Source organism: Ursus arctos, unplaced genomic scaffold (assembly GCF_023065955.2).
Source record: "Ursus arctos isolate Adak ecotype North America unplaced genomic scaffold, UrsArc2.0 scaffold_3, whole genome shotgun sequence".
Taxonomy (NCBI): Eukaryota; Metazoa; Chordata; class Mammalia; order Carnivora; family Ursidae; genus Ursus; species Ursus arctos.
In genome coordinates this window covers 29,633,681-29,650,687 of record NW_026622985.1, presented here as the reverse complement: position 1 = coordinate 29,650,687, position 17,007 = coordinate 29,633,681, and the positions used below count along the sequence as shown (strand labels likewise).

Here is a 17,007-nt window from a genome sequence, read left to right as displayed (position 1 = left end):
AAGATTGACCTCAAGACCTGACCTTTACTGCATGGGTCTACTGACCTTTGTCGCACATTTTCCTTAAGTTCTTTCCAGCTTATCTTTTAACTTAGGCAAAAGACTCGACAGGCAAAATATCCCATGATGGAAACTGAAACTATTATCTCAAGCAGTAACGACTGCCCTAAGAGCTCCAGCCGGCCCAAACCAACCAGATGAGTTTGAGCTCAGTCACTGGCTCATATCTGTGCACATGGACCATGGAGTGACAGTTACGCTTATCTCATTATAATGCTAAAATCTCTGCCCAAAAAGGAGCACAAACCCCACTAACATAACACCCAACATATATACAGGCATGTTTCCTTGGGGTGCACACGAGACCTTATGCCTGCCTCCACAAATGAGAACAAAACCCCCCTTTCTGTATATTTACACTAGCCCTAAACAAAAGGAACTCATTCACCCTTGTGCAGGGGTTTCATGGCTTTGGAAGTTATTCCCTGTGACCTCCTTACCTGCTGCAAGTAAACTTTCCTTTGTGTAACAACTCTACCTGGTATAGTTCCTATCTGTAACTATAGTTCCTGTCTACAACAAGGAGTGAGCTCATGTTAGTTCGATTACAATACCAAGTTATCCATCAAAATAAAACAAATTTTCCCAATTCTTACTTAACAGAACTTCTCAACCATTAACATACCTTTATTTAATGCATACAACATGGCATTCAAAATGAGCCTGCTGCTCATTTGTAGAAACCAAGTGTGATTTTTCAGAGCACGAAAAGCAATTAATCTTTAAGTAAGCCTCATCTCCTGACCCAGGAGAGGCAGTGTCTACAGTCGGAACTACATAATGGGGCAAAGAGTGGGCCCTGTGAAGTCCTCTCCCACTAGCCTGCGACATTTAAAAATGACCAACAAAGAGTAAGATGGAGGAAGAGGAGGAAGAAGAAGAAGGAATAAACAAGAATAAGCATATGAAGAAGAAGAAAAGGAAGAAGAGGAGTGAGGGGAGAAGAAGAAAAGAAATGGTTCTTCCCTCTGAAACAGACAAAACTCATAGGTGGATTAAATCACAGGTGCCATCCGACCATGTCAGGCTAAAAAACACCAGGTTTCCTTAAAAACACAAGATCTATTTTTTGTTTGTTTGTTTCAAAAAACACAAGATCTAAATCAAGAGTGGAGCCAATCACTAAAACCTGGGTGTGTGAGATTTAAAACTTAGATTGTGCCTCAGACAGTTTCAGGGAGCTCTAGTTGAGCGGGGAGGATACTGCACCTGGCACGGTACACCCAGTATCTTCTCTAAATCTGCTTTGTGATCTCCATGAGCCTTACCTTCCACCACACTTCTACCCACACCCTGCTCCTGCCCACGTTCGGATGACCTTAGCTCACTCTTCAGCCAACTGCTCTTCCAGCCGACTTTAGACTAAAATGACCATGCATAACCTTGACAGCTCATTATGCCCATGAGGGTCCACAGCTGGGTTCTGGCCAGACCCTTGACAGGCATTAAAAATCCACTAGTGAATTCACAAAAACCTACAGAACCCAGTTTTGTGAAGTGTCGGCTGCATCTGCAGCATCTTGCTACGTAGGTTCAAAGAAAGAGAAACCACTTAAAGAAAATCTTGAGCTGTGACCAGGAGTACCAGTCTGACTCCAACCTCCTGACCTCACTAGTGGGAAATGAAGGCAATTTCTCCCAACCTAACCTATTTAAAAGACAAACCGAAAAAAATAAAAATAAGAACAGCAATTGATCAACTAGAGGTAAAGGCTATAGACATGAGTCAGTGCCAAGTAGAATAAGTGGTCTAAGAAAACTGTCAACCAGGAGTTCTCCTGCCTTGGGTAGAAAATTTTAAAGCCTCTTGCAAAATGTGAGCCCTTGAGACCCATCTTCAGGAAAGTCTCATTGATTTCTCATCTTCAAACGGTTATCTAATATTCTTTACTTGGGACAAAAAAAAAAAGAGAAGAAGAAGAAGAAGCAAAAGGGCAACCATCGCTCAGTGCTAAAATCTCCTGGTACAAAATTGATTTTTAAAAAGGAGAAAAATGTTGATTTACCCTTGCTGATACATGCATATGATTCTGAAAAATCTCTTCAATATAAACAAACAGATTGCCGAGGGTGGGGGTCAGGGGGTGGATTAAGTTGTTTACTCCTTTCCTTCCCAGTTATAACTGCTGATATTTCTGGGTCGCAGTATGGCATTTTTTTATTTTCGAAATTGAATTACATATAATAGTCTGTTCTAGGAAAAACAAAACAGATTTTGATCTTAAAAGCAAATCAAATGATGAAATCAGAAATAAAGGACCACTAGAAGTCTAAAATCATCTTTTCATAATCTGAAGTATTTATATTTTTAAAAATACAGCACATTGAAAAAGTAAGCAAAAAATAGAAATACAGTACATGGAACTCTATTGTAATCATGTGTAAAATAATTATAATTATCAAAAGGGTCCATAAATTCAATATTTGAAGACTAAAATTTATGCACGCATTCATTCTTTTAACTCAGTTCCGAAGAGGACTCCGGGATGTTTATATGGACACTTACAGGATAAAATACAAATTTTAAGCAGATGAGGAAACTGGGGAGAAAGGAAAATTCATCACTCCAAGAAATATTTATTAAGTACATACTCTGGGCCAGGCACTGTACTACACGGTGGAGATGTGTGGAGACAAACAGATAAGATCACTCTTCTTACTATTCTCGTAGTTTTATATCCTAATGATGGCACATTGGAAGAAAGACAGTAAGTCAAACGTTAAAGAGAATGTTGTCAAGGGCGCCTGGGTGGCTCAGTTGGTTAAGAGACGATCTGACTCTTGATTTCAGCACAGGTCATGATCTCATGGTCGTGGGGTCGGCCAGCGTGGGGCTCCTAGCTCAGTGCAGAGTCTGCTTCAGATTCTTCCTCCCTTCCCCCTGCCCCTTCCCGCTGACACTCACTCATGTCCCCCCCAAATAAATAAAATCTTTAAAAAAAAAAAAAAAAAAAGGATGGCATGTGCTGGCAAGTGCTAGGAAGACCACAGCGTAACAGGCTGTGATAAGGAGGGTAGGTGGGAATACTTCAGAGAAGTGGACGGAGGAAACGTAAGGTTACTTTTTCTATGCCTGAGTATTTAATTGAAGGAGAGCACGCATAATGAAGATGTGTACAGATATGACTTTCCGTATTGATAAATGATCACAAGTCAAGGGATATTTCAGAGGACCCTTGAGCTGAAGTGGGGATGAGGAGGAGTTGGTTGATGAGCTAGGATGAAGCTGCCAGGAAAACTCATGTTGTGACTTTGCCTTGGAGGAGGGCACAATTTGCCTCTAAACGTCTGGCATCCAACTTAAGGAAGGAAACAATTACATGACAACTCTCTCCTTTTGGTCCTGATTAGGCACCATCCATAATGTTCTCCAAGATTTCAATTAATCCTGTAACTGGTTTCTCAGGAATATTTCTTACAACGTCCTTCAAAATATCCTTTAGAAAAAGTCTGGTGAATTATTAAAGAGGTCAGGGATGCAAATGAGAAAACTAATACCAATTCAGATATAAAACTCTTGTGACTAACTTAAATCAAAAAAGATTTAAGACATTAAAAAATATGTATATCTTAAATCTGAAGGCTACACAGAGCTCCTCAACCCTGCATGCAAATAGGAAATGCACCGGGGAGATTTTTTAAAAATACCCCCACCCCAGAATCTCAGTAGGTGAGGCCAGCACTCGATGGAGGAATAGATGATAATTCCCCATAAATTGTTTCTCTTTTTTTTCCCCCCATAAATAGTTTCTCGTAAGTGAGTTTCTGGCGGATAAAACTCCAACAAGTACCCAGAGGACAGATAGTCTTTGCTGCCATTTAGATGTAGATTCAAATATTTCTATGTGGCTAAAAGAATATCTGAGGTAGAAGTAGAAATTATACCCATTCCTAGAAATGAAAACACAAAACAAGTGCTAAACAGGACATCAATTCACTCCCGAATGAAGTTAGCAACCTGAGCAGGACTGAGAGTTTCTCAAAGAAATGTTAGGTTGATTCCAAAACAGAGATGAATGGGTAACTAACTACATGTTAAATAAGGAGCATTTATTACAAAAGGATTATTTTAGGTGGATCTCTAACTTTCTGTTTGAGAATTCTTTTCCCAACTCTACGGCTTACTAGATGTATGACCTCGGACAGGTCAATTAGCTTCCTTAAGCCTCAACAGCCTCAATTATAAAATGGATATAATATCTACCTCTAAATGAGATTATACATGTGTATCACTCAGCACAGTGCCAGGTACATGGTAACTATTCAACAAACACTAATTCTTATTTTTCAATTCTTTCCCTCAATATTTGCTTTCTAGGGCTTTTATTACCAAAGGAAACACATCCAACTGGATGTTCACGGAATCTATCATTTTGGTTATTACTGATTATGTATGTCTTTCATCCTAGGGCTTTGGCACTGGGGACTCTACAGCTACTTGCTCTAGGAAACCACAAAAGCTATTCTGTATCTTTTTCTTTTGAAAAAAGGAGTATGGATCCCCATTTAGCATTTAATGTTTCTGGTTTATGAAACTTCGAACACAAAAGAGTATACATAATTTTGGTACTGATGGCTGAATATTAAAATCTTCAATTTACAAAGAAAGATTTAACAATAAGTATACACATCCAATTCCAAAACAGAACCCAGGCCCTTCAAGAGGTGTTTTTCACCTTTTAAATGTTAAACATCTTTATGTAGTCCATTCTCACTCTCAAGTCAGTAAATATGATACATTCTTCCTGTGTCCTGCAAGCTGCAAGAAATATATATTCCATGGGACAAATGTTAGGAATCTTTGACCTCATTGCCATTGAATGACATCTAAAGAAATGTTCCTGGCCTTCTACCATCAGGCCAGTTAAGCACTGAGGTTAAGCCCAGGCAGTGCAGTGGAGTTAAAGTGCCAGGGTTCAAACGCCTTCTCAGCTACCTACCAGCTTTGTGGTTTTACAGCTGGTACGTATTACAGGTCACATGATTCTTGTAGGACTGCAGTGAGTTAATGTGTACCAAGTACCAAGAAAACTGCTGGGAACATAAAAAATAACCATATAAGTTATTGTATATTAAGTATTTTAGTATATACTATAACATATCTATAAGCACTTCTCTCTTTCCTGTTTTCTGTCTCCTTCCTCCTCCTCACCATACTCCTTATGTCCCTTCCTCTTCTGCTCTCCCCCTTCCTTTAATTAACATTCTTTTTCCCTTTGGAACTTATTCATGAAAATTAATGATAAATGTGGCCTTATCTGAGCCGCACTGGAGCTACTGAGTTCTAGTGACCTTACAGATTCCTGCTCTCAATGAGCCATGACAAGAAAGCAGGCCAGCCTCCATGTACTTTTAGGAAGGGCCCTGTCATTAAAAATGATAGAACACCTGGCATTCTTTGAAATGTGAGAAAGCAAATAAAACTAAGAATGTTTTTTATCAACCCATAAGCTCTTAGAGTCATTCATAGTTTTCCAGGTATAGCTGTAAAGAAGCAATGAAAGACGGGTTCTTTTCATACACAGTGAGATCATTAAGCAGAACTCCAAAGATGCCCAAAAAATGTATATACAAATTGGGATCTCCCACAGTAAAACCAAGACCTAAAGAAAACTTCCACAATCCTGAATATCAATTTTTTTTATCTGTTTAATTGTAAGAGAAGCATGTTGATAGGAGAATAAAAATATCCTGGAAAATGTCTCCTTCCTATTTATAGCAGAAGAACAAAGTTTTGATTGGTGGCAAAACTTTATCAATATTGAGTTACTTAGGTTTAACAAATGCACATTAAGAAAAAAAAATTGTCTGTGCTATCCTTGCAAAATACTTCCAAAGCTATAATTCCTAGGAGTCCTTTTCCGCCAGAGAAGCAAAGCAGTACTGCAGACAATTTACCGTGAAGCTGACTCAGTGCTCCCAAGTGAAACAGCACAATTTTAAGTACAGCTCATCCATGCTTAGGCATATGTATAAATATATTCACAAAAATGGAGTGCACTTCTACTTGCCATCTTACTACCAGCTTGTATTACTGATTATCAAAACTATGATAAATTATAGATCAATGTTTTTGGTACCTGACTACTTGAGAAGCTACAACATGATCCAGGGAAAGAGAGAAAAAAGTAGCCCATCTCTTCACTGACAGCAAAGACTTCTGACAAAAAGAAATTCCGCTCTTTGTAGAGAAATACAATCAATGGGTGAAAAACAAGTAATTGAAAATACATGAGGTGAACACGCAACAAAATAAACCACCAAATAACCTACCTCTGATGCTACAGTAAATATGTCATGCTTGGCTAGCAAAAAAAAAAAAAAAAGTAGCCACTACAGTGCTTTTTCTTAAAAACAGCAATTAAGTGATTATCAGTATCAAACCATCAATACGGTTCAGTAGGTACTATCTTGCCATATGGATTCCCAGTTAAAAATGTTTTATCCATTGATCCACAAACACACAATTCCTTCAGCACAAATAACTTCAAGTTTGAAGAATGAACGACTCTGAATCATTTAAATACTCTAGTTCTGAGTGCTATCTTATGGGACTGAAATTACTTCAGAATAGATAGACAACCTTGAGGATACCAAGGTTACCCACAATCACATATGATTTCTTTGACTATCATTTCTAGAACTTTACAGCAAAAAAACCTTTCATTATGGGCTGATCATCCCACTTAGGATAAAAATAAAGTATGCATTCAAGTAACTGGCCATGTAGTAAAGAAATCTCTTATAATATGGACTATTATCGACAGAATTATTATTTCACCCCAAATTGTCAGCATTTTCCCAGAACCAAAAGAAAAATTTCTTCCAAAAATATGAGTCTTCTTTTCCATTTAGTGATCGAAAACTGAAACGAGGACACATTAAGAGTAAAATTAAGGTGTTTTATACCTTCATAGTTCTTGTGAGCTTTCTGAAACATTGAGTAATACATTGCTGGTTTCCTTACTCTAGGCCAATGGCTCATCTTACCAGGTGAGAAGTAATTCCTGAATAGGGTTAGATGACCTACAAGGTCTCTTCCACCTCTAGAACTGTTAGATTCTACTTAGTTATGTAAATTTTAGCAATTTGTAACTTACTTCTGGGAATGTGTTAAATTCGGGCAATTAGGGCACCATTTTGCATTAAAGTGATGTCATAAAATTTCTAAATAGTACTCAAGCAGCCTGAGGGAGTAAATGTTATTTAACTGAAACTCATATAGTGCTTACAATATCCCCAGCATTGTTCTAAGTAGTTATAAACTCATTTATACAGTATTTTCAGTATACTTAGTAACTAAATTCTTATGAAGCTTAATGAGTATGGGAATTAGCATTTACCAATAAATTAAAGTGAACAACCACTTTCACTTACCCTTTAAAACTAATATTATTCATTTCTAACAATTAGGATCATCCCACAATATTATGAATCTGCTCAGTTACCTCTCCTTACGGAAGCCCTTCAATTACCTTCAGGACAAAGTCCAAAATCCTCCACAAATCATGAAGGTACTGTGGCATCTACTCTGCTTTCTTGTTTTGGCTCATCTGTACCTTAAATTCTAACTATTTGCACTTAACAAACATGTGTCCTGATTCCCACCTGCCCACTAATTGCTGCCTCTTTGGTTTGATATGCGCATCACCTTCCTTTAATCTGGCCAATTCCCACTCACCATCAATACACAGCTAAGGCAGCACCTCCCCATGAGAGGCCCCCTGACTGCTCACCTGGTTTAAATACTGTGTTTTCTCTGCTTCCACAGCTTTCTGTGATCACCTCCAGATTATCACACAGAAGGGCAGAGTATAACTCCTTATCCATTCATACATCTTCCCACTTGTCTGTAAATTCCTTAAAGGCTTGAACAGTGTCTTTTATCTCTAAATCCCCAGAGCCTTGTACAAAAATTGGTATACAGTATGAGCCCAAGTAAATAAATGTCTTTTAAGCACACAAATCAGCAAATGAATATATAAGCTTTGTGAAATGATAGAAAGGCATCCCAATTTTATTTCTGAAGAAGAAAGGAAATTACTAAAAATATCTACGGGTAGCTAAGATGCCATAATTTTATCTATTTAATTACCAGGGAACTAATAAGGGCCATATATAATCAACTTGAGTTTTTAGGTCCAATGCCAGCTCTCAATGAAACCCAAAATGCAAAAATGCAGGAAAACTCCTTAGTTTCCTAACTGCAGGAAAATTTGGCATATGGCAACTAAGTCTTCACAACTATAACTACCAGATTCAAGACCTAGTCGTCGGGGATTTCTAACTGTAGTTTAAGAGCATGGTAAACTGCAACCTCCCAGCTGATCTAGACTTCCAACCACATGTACCGTGTGTACCTTACAACGTGCCAGGCTCGTAAAAATTCCTCTGATGAGGAGTGCCTGAGTGGCTCAGTCGGTTAAACATCAGTCTCTCTCTTTTTTTTTACTGTTATATGTTAGTCTTTTATTACATGTATTTCCATATTTTCATATACACATATGCATTTTTTTACTAGAACAAGATCATAATGTTGTAAATAGTTTGTTTTCTTTTCATCATCTTTCTCTTTCCCTGTAAGTTCCCACAGCATCTAATACCTCGATCATACTGAAATTACTCTAATTGTCACACAACTATTTCCCCAAAGCTAGTTTGTCCAAATCAGGGTTTAGGTCCAGAGTCTGCATTTTACCCAGTTTGTATATCCCTTAGCTGTGTTAAATCTAAAACAGTCCTTTTCTTTATCTGTTAATTTTCCTGCTCAATGTTTGTCTGATCACTTCCTCATGCTGTCACTTAGCCTGCTCCTCTGTTCCCTATATTTCCTAGAAATCAGAAGGCACACCTAAAAGCTTGATCGATTTCTGTTAATAAATTTTGTCTAGAACACATTTTGCGTGCCATTGTATGTTTCACATGGCATTTCTTCAGCAAGCACGTGCCATATGGTTTTACCATCACTGAAACTCAGAGTGTCCTCTGGGTTGCGTGATGGCCGCCGCAGCTGGCTGCTAGCCGGTGATGTGATTCCCCCTGTGACCAGAGTATTCAGTATGGAGTTCCTTTAGCAGCACACAGATGTGCTGTTTCCCCTCAGCCATTCACTGTGTGGCCAGTTCCTTTTGACAGCCCTGGCCTGAATTAACATGCATTACAAATCACAAAACGATGATTTTCTAATGTTACCATTTCTTCTGCATTTACCAGCTGTCACTCCTTAGTGAAAAAGAGCTTTCCCTAATCAACTAGACCCATTTGGTTACTCTGAAAAGCATTCGGACAAGCGTCGGACTCTTGACTTCAACTCAGGTCATGATCTCAGAGTTGTGAGATGGAGCCTGCCATGGGCTCCGCACAGGGGCATGGAGCCTGCTTGGAATTCTGTCTCCCTCCTCTTGTGCCCCTCCCGCCCCCACTTGCAGCATGTGAGCATGCTCTCTCTATCTAAAAAAAAAAAAAAAAGAAGAAGAAATTTAAAATTGTTACTTTCAATCCTAATGTGAATAAATAATCTATTCACACTGTTCAACCTAAATCCTACCAGTTCATGCATACCTCACCAAAAGCCAATCATTCTTCTCAACTGTGAGGTTTATTATTGTAAGAAGGAGAAACTGCATGTGTCCAAGGTATCTTCCACCCCAAGTGGAAAGGCCTATGATCCAAAAACTGCTGAAGTCGTGCTCCATAAATGGAGGGAAAACAAGGAAGACTGGCCTGTTTTCCAAAGGTGGTGGTCTTTCACCAACACAGTGAAGGGCAGGGGGTACCTGAAGACACTACCAGCACGAGGCAGAGACTTGGAGTTTCCAGGTCCAATTCTCCGGGGTTTTTTTCTGCATTTCTACTTTCTTTGGTTGCCCTTCTTCTCCAAGAAAGTCTTTGTGATTTGTTTTAAAGCACTGGCTCTATCAGCAAAAATTCAGACTATAAACTACAGGATGAAACACCAGTAGTTTCGATGAATAAATTGAAAAGAAAAAATCAAGGAAATGGACATGGGGAAACTATGCATTAAAGAGACTCAAAAAAATTAACTAATTGCAGTCTATAGACACTGGGTCCTGAATCAAACAAACTTAAATATATGTGTTTTACATTTATATATATTTTTCAAATATGTTTACATATATTTAACATATTTATTTAATTTATATTTATATATTAGGTATAATGGTTACATTTTTGAAAGAAGCCTTTTAGAAGTGCAGAGTGAATTTTTTATGAATGAAATTGTATGATTTGCTTCAAAATAATATGAGAAGGGAAGAAAATAGGTAGGAGATAGATAAAACAAAATTGACTATGAGTTGCTAATTGTTGAAGCTGGGGGTTCATTATAATATTCTGTCTATTTTGTGTGTGTTTGAAGTTTTTCAATCAAAAGTTGCAAATGTGTGCAAGAATATTCCTCCACAGAAATAACTCTCATTTACTAAAAAATAAGACGGTGTCCCCTACTTCTTCAGTTTTACTATGAAAACAAGTTAAAATGAAAGGGGAAAATAGGTATTTATCAAACGTTAATTCAAATAATAGAATCCTTCATTAAAGCTTGGCACATTAGATTTCTACTGCAATAATCAAACTCTGATGGATATTACCGTAGCCCTTTAAATTAATTTCTTACATGAAAATTTCAACAGAGCCTTCAGCTGCAAATTTACAGATTTAAATGGCATTTTTCTCTTTTTACATATTTCACACATATAGATCAAATACTAAGACTATCACAGCATCAACGTGCATCTTAAAGTATTAAATCTATTTGCACATGTGAAAATGTTCAGCCTGCCTTGAGGTCAGCGAAGTTTACATTTTCAACCACATGAACAAGTTCTACCTTAATATGTACTTACAGATGAATGAACTGTTTGCCAAGTCTATGTATATAAACACAGAAATTGTTTACAGAGCCCCAAAATCATTACCTAAATTAACAAGTTCAAAATACTTCTCAGGCATTAGCTGTGGATGTGTGATATTGATATAAACACGGGTAAATCGTAAACTTAGATGTTTAAAAAACATAGTTTATAAATGCCCAATAAACAACACGGCTGGCTGAAATGGACTGCTACCAATGAAGAAATGGGGGAGGAGACGCCTTTCCTGAAAGGTGAAGGCGAATGGGTACATCTCTGGTGTCCACAAACTGTGTGACCTGAGAACACCGCAGTTTGGCTTGTTTTTACAGTTTGAGTTTAGTTAGGGATGTCTAGGCTTGTCTTTTCATTTGTTCTACAGTACCAACCTTGGTTTAAATCACGTACAAAGTCTTTCTGAGGATTAAAACAAGCACCACAATAATGATGATGCAAATCCTGCCCAAATATTATATCCCTTCTTGCCTATGCACGGCTTTTGCCTGACAGAAGTGAGAGGGTCTCCGCCCCTTCGCTCAGGATACAGCACTGCAGAAGACATCCCGCACAAACTCCTCTCTAGCAAAGCTTCGGCCTGTGGATCTTTGAGGGGTTTTGTCTCCCCCCCGCCCCCCCCCCCCCCGCTTCTTTTTTGCACAGGGAGCGCCATGCATGACTCGCATTAGGACTGCGCTCATTTCACCAAAGACACTGCATCTCCGGGGCGACGGAGAGCAAACGTGGGGTAGGGTGGGCCAGGCCGCGCCCAGGCCCACCCCCCGGACCGCGCCTCTCACCTGCCTGCCGCCGGGGTGGCCCCGCACCCGCGTGTCGAGCGCGTCGTGTCCAGTTTCGTCTTCGCCGCCGGAGCGGTAGAGGAGCCGGAGTGGCACGATGCTCTGGCGCTCCAGGAAGCGGTTTTCGTTCCTCCTCTCCAGCTCCGTCAACGAGGCGTCTCCTCCAGGCAGGAATAGGGTGAAGAGGGAGTGGGGAGAAAAGGAGAAAATAATGACCCTGACCCACACCTGTGCCTTCTGCGGTCGGACGTCTCCTCTATGAAAATCCCGCTGCCCCCTCCCTCCCGGTCCCTATCTGAGAAGGACGCAGAGACACCAGCCGGAGAGCCCTGGACCAGCTCATCTGAGATCATCCAGGATCGGGGCCCAGAAGCACGGCACCCCTTTCCCATCCTCCGCATTCCTCCTCTTCAGAAGAGGAAAAACAGGCATTTGACCGAAGGCTTCTAATGCATCCGCGCGCCCCCACACATGTATTTTTGCTTCACTTCTCACTACCCTTCTAAATAAAAAATCTCCCCGCGCACTCGGGAAACGGGGATGCCCGTTTCCAGTGCGCTTGAGGGCTGCAAAGACTCCCCGAAAATGGTACGTCCCGAAGCCACAGAGGGTGGCGAACTTACCTGCCCGGTCGCAGCGCGCCGGGGGGCAGGTCCCCAGGGCGCAGAGCAGCAAGAAGGGCACCGACGCAGCCGCCGCCGCCTGCATGGTGCTGCCGTCAGCCCGCCTCGTTCGAGACGCTCAGCTCCGCATGCCCGGGCCGCCGGGTCCGGCTCCTTCGGCCCGCGCCCCCCGGCTCGCTTCGGCCGCCCCCTCCCAGCCCCGGCCGGTGCTGCGGCGGCCGTGGCGCTGCAGCCTCCGCCGCGGCGCTGCCTCAGTGCTGCATTGTGCTCCGCGGGCGCTTCCGCTGGCGGGGGGAGCGAGCGAGTGCTGCATTGGGCGGTTGGCTGTAGCTAAGTGGTTTCTAGCGCCTCCCACCTCATCCCATGGCAAAGGCTCCGGCGGGCGAGGAGCGCTCGGCAGGGAGCGAGCGCCTGGTGCACTCGCCCCCCGCGCGCGGGCAGGGGCGCGCGCCGGAGAGTCAGCTGGGAAATGTAGTTCTCGCTCCGCATCCCGCCGGTCTGCACCAAGGTGCGGACTGTCGCGACGTCGTGACCACGGAAGACAGGAGTGGGGGAAAGGGCAGAAGAGAGGTCATCGCTGGCAGGCCTCCTGGGCACCGAAATATTCCAACTGTGCCGCTGCGAGAGCCAGTATTCCTTCACTCTGTGCGTCCGCAAAGAACCGTAATAATGTTTTCCACAGATTCAGTAATTACTTAAATTATCAAAAGGGAATCACACCCTCAAGAGTACGGGGTAAGTTATTCATTGAGGACCTACTGTGTGTCCGGTGGCTGACGAAGCAGGGGGACACAGTCATGAACCACATGAGTGTAAGAGGCACGTGCTCTCAGATATAGTAAACACCGTTTTTTTACATTACAGTGTGAAAGTGCCCTGGTAATGCTTAGAGAAGGATCATTAACTCAGCCAGGCGAGTCAGGAGGGCACAGCAAGAAGGTCAACGCAGACACTGGAAGGCTGTCTTGGATTTAGCCCAAGTGTCCAGGATGTTTTGTCCTTTCTCTGATCTCTGCCTGTCTCAGTTTGTGAAAACCAGACTTGAGGAACTCTACCTTCTCGGGCTGCTAATTCCATTTTTGTCTAATTCCAAATGTTAGAAACTGAGGATGAGACAGTAATAAATTATTATTAACACTCATGTAGTATGACGCAGTTTTTCTGAGGTCACATATAATGTCGTTCGAACTTTGGATCAGCAATTTGATAAGCAGTAGTATTCCCATTTCAGAGAGGAGGAAATTCAGGCCTAGAGCTGCACCTTCCAAATACTGTAACCACTAGCTACATGTAGCTATTTAAATTTAAATTAATTTAAAATAAATAAAATGTAAAATTCAGTTCCTCAGTCACACTAGACACATTTCTGTACTGCCTATGACTAGCAGCTACTGTATTGTAGAGCAAAAATATAGAACATTTCCATCATTGCAGACAGTTCTATCGGACAAATGTGGCTTAGAGAATTTAAAGGACTTTTCCTAAGGTTCCATGGCTAGTTATAGAGTAGACTGGATATCCTGCTTTCAGATCTGAGTCTTTTTCCAGAGTTCCTGGTGGAACCTGTGTTTTGGTTCTGTAAAGCATGCAGGAGAATCTTACACATGATGCTCTGTGGAGATGTTTTTTCCTTCCCCAGTGGAAAAAAAAATTTTTTTTTTACCTCTGCCTCTTGTGACATGGTTTCAGGTTTCCATCATGATTTGAAAATACACTCCAGTATGTCAGTGTCCCAGCTAAAGTGTGGTACTCAGTATTAAATACAACTTACACATGGTTTTACAAGCAAACAGTAGAGAGGGACTCTTTTCTCCTTTGAGAGAACATTCTATCATATTTAGGTAACCAAAGCTCATTGATCTTATAGTCATTTCAAAAAAATTTCCCCAAATTTTCAAATAACTAAGACACTTAAGAATTTTATATATGACATGCAATAATAGCCTGAAAAGGGGCTAAAAGATTTCAGTGATACACTTTAGTAGCTACAGTAAAAGAGAATTAAAACCCAAGGGATTGGAGGCACCTGGGTGGCCCTGTTGGTTAAGTGGTGGACTCTCAGTTTTGGCTCGCTCATCATCTCAGGATTGTGAGGTCCCTGAATGATATTCTTGGTGTTTCTGTTGGTTTTGTACCTTTAATTAGAAAGGACTATAAAATAGCCACACAGATTCTTTAGTTCTACAGTATGCAAATACAAATAGGTTGTAATATTAGGAAAACTTTTGTTTTAATGTGAGAATGAGCATATCCAATTTCTGCTTTACGGTATTAAAGTTTTATTCCCAGAGCTAAAAAAAAAAAAAAAAAAAAAAGCTAAATTGCGTGTGTTCTCTGGAAAATTTTCTATTCAGATCCTTTGTCTATTTTCTAATTGGATTGTTTGTTTTGCTATTGATTCGTATGAGTTAGTTATATATTTTGGATATTAACCCCTTATCGGAAATATGATTTGTAAATATTCCTTCTATTCAGTAGGTTGTCTTTTTATTTTGTTGATAGTTTCCTTTGCTGTGCAGAAGCTTTTTAGTTTGATATAGCCCCATTTATTTTTATTTTTGTTGCTTTTATTTTTAGTGTCAAATCAAAAAGGTGATTGCCAAGACTAATGTCAAGGAGTTGATGTTGAGAGCTGTGGAGTTGATTAATAGAACATGGTTCCTTTAGGAGCAAAATGGATGGACAATAACAAGGTAATTTCTCAACATGTATCATTAAAATAAATCAGCCTCAGGAGGCTGTGGGAACTTGCTCCGATCAAGAATCATGATCTTCTATTTCCAGACTTGAGTCAGTTTTTCAACCCAGAAACCACCAACTGAAGAAAAGGTCATGTTCCGAGGAGAAGGACCCCACATCACATGTTAAATACACATAGTAACTATTCCCTTAGCTCTTCCTCCAAAGGGACTTACCTCCATTTACCTAGGTAACTGCACTGGAGAAAAGGGTAAGAACACCCAAATAACTGTTGGATGCAGGGTCTGAACAGTCAGTGATACCTGGGACCCAAAGCATCTATTATAATGGGGGCATGTGGGAGCCAGGTAATAAATGGAGTCCTGGCCAAGCTTTGGCTCATAGTGGGTCAATAATGTCATTTGCTTAGCCTCTGAATGTTTTATTAGAAAATACTTAGTACTTCAGTAAATCACCCACATTGTATCTCTGACCTATAGGGTAAGAATTATAGTGAACAAGACCCCCGCCAAAAAAGGAAAAGAAACAGAAACAGAAATTTAAAAGAAGAAAAGACCAAGTGAGAGTCTGAAACTGCCTCATTCTCTCAGCCAAATAATAAATCAAAAACAGTATCTTAACGTGGGGAGATGGTAGTGGTGGTGACGGAGGAAATTGGTGCCCCTGTTAAATACAAATATCTAAAGATGGTTGATTCCCATCCTGATATTCATCTGGGTTATAAAGAATAACAGTAGACTGCCACAAACTGCACTAAGTAGTAGCCTCATTGCAGATGCAGTGCCAGATGTTATTTCCTTTTCTTTGCAAATGAACATAACCTCAGGTACGTGATATGCAACCATTGTTTGGGCAGATGCATAACTTTCCAATCCAGTCAGAAAAAAATGAGGAACAGATTGCATTCATAGGGAAAAGATTACAGTATACATTTTACTTGTCCTCTGTTATAATTGGAAAAGGACGCCATTGAGAACATCACATTAATCCATTATATTGATGATATATTTATCATACCACATAAGAAGTTGCTAGCACATTGGAACGTTGGTGAGGTGCATGTCCTCCAGGGCATGAAACATGTACCCTAATAGGATTCAGGGACCTGTCACATCAGTAACATTTTTAGAGTTCCAGTGGTCAGGGGCATGCCACAACATCCCATCCAAAGTAAAAGACAAATGATTGCATCCTAAACTTCCCAAACATGAGGGAAACAATGCTTGGAAAGCCTCTTCAGATTCTGGAAGGAGTATATTCCACATGGGAGTACTGCTTCTGCCCAAGGGCACGAAAGGCTGCCAGCTATGAGCCAAAAATTGCTCTGCAGTCATATAACCAGGCAGGTTCAAAGGTTTGAGAGTTATCAGTGGTAGGAAAACTGGAGTTTATGGAAAGCCCCAATAGGGAAATGACAACTTTCCCTGGAGGCTTAGAGTAAAGCTATGCCATCTTCAGTGGAGAATTATGTACTTTTGGAAAAATGAAAATGGATTTTTGTATGAGATGATGACATGAGAGACGAAGCGCCTGTCTGTGGGGCAAAAACCATCATGTGGTCACAACTACCAGTCATGAGCTGAGGTTCTGTCATTAGATCTATTAAGTCATCAAATTGGGCAGGTGCACCAATAATCTATTGTAAAATGGAAGTGTACATCCGGGATTGAGCTAGAGCACGACCAGAGAGCTCGAGGAGAGAGCTCAAGGAATAAGTAGGCAGCCCAGGTGCCCATGTCATCCACTGTATGGCGTCAGTTCCTCTCCCTCAGGTCACACCTACAGGTGTATGGGCCATCTCTTTGGACCAGATGGAAAAACTCAAACTTCGATCAAGGGATTAGTTGCTTCTGTGGGTACAAGCTGAAAATACATGGTAGGTGCCATACAGCTCCACTCAGTGGTGGCACTGAAAGCCAGTCACAAGAGAATCTTCCTGATGGGCAGAACTTCAAG

The 17,007-nt window shown here is 40.8% G+C and overlaps 1 protein-coding gene across 10 annotated transcripts in view; it reads right to left on the bottom strand.

Annotated features, from left to right (window-relative positions):
- ADAM22 (ADAM metallopeptidase domain 22) overlaps positions 1–12,774 on the bottom strand; it is a 214,877-nt gene extending 202,103 nt beyond the window's left edge. For 3 of the 10 annotated variants that reach the window (XM_044386281.3, XM_048212828.2, XM_048212829.2), the window contains exons 1-2: positions 12,352–12,772; positions 11,729–11,889 (exon numbers count right to left, since the gene is read on the bottom strand). In XM_044386281.3, coding sequence (XP_044242216.3) covers positions 11,729–11,889; positions 12,352–12,436 — 246 coding nt within the window. In that variant the 5' untranslated portion in view covers positions 12,437–12,772. Of the gene's footprint in view, positions 1–11,728; positions 11,890–12,351 lie in introns of all 10 variants that reach the window. The other 7 variants (XM_057304214.1, XM_044386276.3, XM_026505041.4 and 4 more) reach the window with 5 other exon arrangements.
- Positions 12,775–17,007: the final 4,233 nt, after the last annotated feature.